We start from the raw sequence: 4,164 nt of genomic DNA on the forward strand, positions 1-4,164 counted from the left end.
CTTTCCCTATTGCTCCATATCTTGTCAGCTCAAGCCAATTTTAGCTACTTTCCCTCATTCCCGTTTTCCTTACAAATCACGACGTGTGTTTGGAGCTGGCATGCCGTCCCGCTCTGCTGCCTCTTTGCCCTCTGGTTTTGGCAGTCCCCGTTTCCCATCCAAGGCTGTTTGATGAGTTTGATCCTTTCTGCCTGTGAGTTGTCCGGTTGGAGTCGGAGATCCCTGGGTTTCCCCTCACCAGTGCATAGTCTTGGTCAGAATCCCATCTGCGGTTACAAGAACCAGCTGCCAAAGTCCAGGCCTGGTTTACTCTGCTCTGAAGAGCAGAACCGTATCCACAGCCGAACAGCCCCACCAGCGATGTTCTCTTTCTCCCACGGCAGAAAAGCCATCGTGTTGAAAGCCCAGAATCAAATGTCAGAGGCACACCAACTTTTGCAGAAGCTGCTGATCCACTGCCAGAAGATCAAGAACACCGAGATGGTGATTAGGTAAGAGTGTTTCGTTTTCAGACTAGTAAAGGCACCTTGCAGTGATTAGAATCAGACCGGGATCAATTTGTCTGCGTTCAGACTTCACTGGCCTCCAGATCACCTGCTGTGATTTGGAGATGACAAAATAACGTCAGGTATTTATGGTCAGGTGGAGGAACCCTCCAAGTATTGTGGAATTGAAACCTGGTTGTTTTCAAGGTGAGGCGGTAAACTTACGGTGAATTTCCACGAAGGAAACGCTGCACCCAAAATAAATAGGACGTAGAAATGTGTGCGTGGCTTGTACCTCTGTGCCAGCCCTCAGAGTAACGACAGCATTGTTTGATCTTTTGTATGTCGCTGGCAACTCCTCTCAAGGCTGTCGCTGAAGTTTATTGATTATGCAGTAACGTAATTCACGATAAAACCAGTCCCACTGTGGATGGATAATCGTTTGGGAATCAAGAGGACGTTTTTCCTCAAAAGACGTGTTTAATTCTCTCCCGCTGTCCCGATCAGTGTCCTGCTGTCCATAGCAGAGCTCTACTGGAGGTCGTCCTGCCACACCATAGCGCTGCCTGTCCTGCTGCAGGCTCTCGCCCTCTCTCGAGAGTACAGTCTGCAGTACCTGGCTTCTGAAACCCTGCTCAACCTGGCCTTCTCCCAGGTGCGTCCGAGCGGTGCTCTCGCGGGGCTGCGGGGCTGCGTTTAGTCTGGGGTCAGGGTACCGGTTGTATTCCAGTGAGGTGGGAGCACACAGCCTTGTTGGAATTAAATTAGTGATTCGGAAGAATTGTATTCTAAATATAAATCTTCTGAGGAAGTTAATAAACCCCCGATATCACCAAGGAGTGTAGTGATGGCGTGTCATCGAGCAGACAGGCATCGGTTGGCCGTGCCTTTGCTGCTTCAGCTGTTATTTTTTCTGCCAGCACTTTGGCTTTCTAGTAGCACGGTTGGGCCTGTGTTTGAATTGAAAACGATGCTTGTCATGGAGTTGGTCGTATTGATTATTCTGAGCTGGCAGAGAGCTGCTGTCAGCACCGGCTGCAGCGGAGGAGCCGTGCCCAGTCATTCCAGGTAGCTCAGCTCTGCTACAAAGTTTTGATTCTTAGACTGTGGGAGAAAATGAACATCCTTGACTGTAGCTGATCTCTGACGACGCTGCTCTCACCAGTGGATTCCAGTACTGACCAGCAAATGTTTCTCTTTCAGCTGATCCTTGGCATCCCTGAACAAGCCCTGAATATTCTGCACACGGCGATAGAACCCGTCCTGGCCCACGGAGCTGTCCTGGACAAAGGCTGTGCCATGTTCTTGGTGGCCAAATGTCAGGTGGCTTCTGCAGCCTCCTACACTCCTGAGAAGAAGATGGAAGGTAGCGTGGAGAGTAACTGTCCTCCGCACTGAAACCGCGCTCAGAGGTCGAGCAGTGCAAACCCGTGTGTGTACTGGGGTGCTGCCGCACGATCCCCGTTCCCTAGAGAAAATTCATTTGGAATTATTCACGAGGGGCAGAGTTTATAGTGGAATCTTGTTTATCCGCATACGCTCACACCCCCATTCAGCAAAGGCTGAATAACCAAAATGAGCTGGACAGGCGCGTTGCTAAGACACGCGGTGTTTGGAGAAGCTGAGGAATTTGTAATTGGGCTCCTCAGAATTGAGCTGTATTGCTTGGAGCCGTTACTGTGACACGATCTTAAATACGCCTGTCCCCCTTTTTTCCCCAGCTCTGGAATCTGCCATAGTGAACCTAAACGAAGCCAAGACTTACTTCGCCAAAGTGGACTGCAAAGAGCAGCTCCGAGACGTCCTCTACTACCAAGCGCGGCTGTTCCACACCCTGGGCAAGACCCAGGAGAGGAACAAATGTGCCATGTTGTTCCGTCAGTTGCACCAGGAGCTGCCGGCACATGGTGTCCCCTTAATCAACGCCTTCAAGTGATGCATTTAAAGATGAGATTTGTTTGTTTTCCTGTTTGTTTTCTTTTTTTAACAAATGTCTTTTATTATGTTCAGTCATCTGCGATTCAAAATAACTATCAGTAAATCATGGTCTTCTAGTGAAGCGACTTGTGTTTTGTGTGTCATCGCTTCAGGGGAACGTCGGTTTCCGCCCATTTCGCTTTTATTCTGTACTTGAAATTAAGAACTGAGAAAAGACTCTCTTGGCTTGCAACCACGCTGAGGGGAGCAGCACAGTCATCGTGGGATAATATCAGTTCTTAGCAGTGACATTTTCAGAGTCAGTGCTGGCTTTAGGGACACGGGGGTACAAAAAAGAGTGGAAAATGTAGACAAAGCTCCTTTGTAGAAGGGGGAGCCTCATTCAAAACATGTCCTTGCGTGTAACCTGTCTGCAGTCGCTGTTTACTCTGCAGAAACAGATGGTGCTGGCAGAAGGGAGGAAGACAGGGTTCACTTGGAGAGGTCCCACGGTGCAAAGTCCCGGCACTGTGGTCGCTTGTGTCCTTGTGCACAGAGAGGCTGAGGAAAGCACCGAGCGCTGAACAAAAGCCCCAGCTCGGCCGAAATGTCCTTGTTGTATGTGTTGTCCCCCAGGCGCTGCGTGGGGTTCACCAGCTCTGCTTTCACGGGGGAGTAAACAAAGCTCACAGCTCTCCTGACGTGCTGCCGCTGCCTCCTGGCAGTCAGAGCCCCGTTGTGGAAGAATGTTGCATTTGGGTGTAGTTGGGATTTCTAAGCAGACGAGGTTGCACTTCAGTGAGTGAAAACCCTTTGTGGGTGGACCTTGGGGATGGGGGCCTGACCTTCCACCACGTGACTCTGTAAAAGCAGAACATCGTTAGCGTAAACTTGGAGATACTGGTCCAGGAAGCGCTGGGTTAGACCGTGGTGGTGGAAGCGACGAGAAAGCAAAGCCAGACCTACACCTGGCTCCACCGGATGTGGTTGGGATGAGGGTAGCCCAGTGCTAGTTCACACATCCTGTTAATTAGTGTTGGCAGACAATCAGTGTCTTGATTTTAAAACTGCCGGCATTTCTAACAGCGAAAAGCAGCCCAGCTTTGCAGGAACACTGGTGTTGGTGGCTCGCCTGCTCTCAGCACCGAGGAGTTCAGCCCGTGAAAGGTTTGGAGCAGCTGCTGATTGACAGTAGGTGCATGAACCCGAGTCCTAGAGCAGCTTTCACGGTCGTGGGCACAGTAGGAGCATTTATCCATAAAGCTCACAGGAAGCACGGCTCTGCTCCAGGGAGCTGCCCAGTGTCGAAGCGGTGCCCACAAATGGGTCTTGAAGCAGAATGCGAAAGAGGGTTTTGTGCCAGCTGCGGCATTTGCATCTGCTCAAGGTTGAAGCTTCATGACAAGAAGATCGGAGAAGGGCAGGTGAGCTCAGGGCAGGAAAGGTGCCTGATGGGAAGGTGCTCGATACGAAAAAACAAATAATTAGCATGGACAAAGTGAGGGAGATATTTACAAAGGGCTGGTGCCAGCCAGGGAGTTCAGGGCCGTCCCGGGGCTGTAGAGCTGCAGCCTGAGCAGAGCTGTGCTCGGAGATGGCCATGGCCTGGTGGTGGCTGCTGTGACATCTCCAAACCACTGGTTCCTGGACTCCCCTTTGGTGATGATTCCAGAAGAGCCAGGCACGAAGCTCCGGGGGAGCTGATGCAGGTAACCCAGTTTGGACGCAGCCCACGCTGGAAATGCTGTTTGCACAAGGTCAG

General features: G+C 51.0%; 1 protein-coding gene across 2 annotated transcripts in view; it reads left to right on the forward strand.

The window, feature by feature from the left end:
* The window catches only part of ANAPC5 (anaphase promoting complex subunit 5), a 12,602-nt gene extending 10,064 nt beyond the window's left edge, over window positions 1–2,538 (forward strand). Inside the window, exons 12-15 of one of the 2 annotated variants that reach the window (XM_010132696.1) lie at window positions 384–491; window positions 993–1,140; window positions 1,689–1,851; window positions 2,207–2,538. In XM_010132696.1, coding sequence (XP_010130998.1) covers window positions 384–491; window positions 993–1,140; window positions 1,689–1,851; window positions 2,207–2,421 — 634 coding nt within the window. In that variant the 3' untranslated portion in view covers window positions 2,422–2,538. The remainder of the gene's footprint in view (window positions 1–383; window positions 492–992; window positions 1,141–1,688; window positions 1,852–2,206) is intronic. The other variant, XM_010132697.1, reaches the window with a different exon arrangement.
* Window positions 2,539–4,164: the final 1,626 nt, after the last annotated feature.

Source organism: Buceros rhinoceros, unplaced genomic scaffold, assembly GCF_000710305.1.
Source record: "Buceros rhinoceros silvestris isolate BGI_N320 unplaced genomic scaffold, ASM71030v1 scaffold44453, whole genome shotgun sequence".
NCBI lineage: Eukaryota > Metazoa > Chordata > Aves > Bucerotiformes > Bucerotidae > Buceros > Buceros rhinoceros.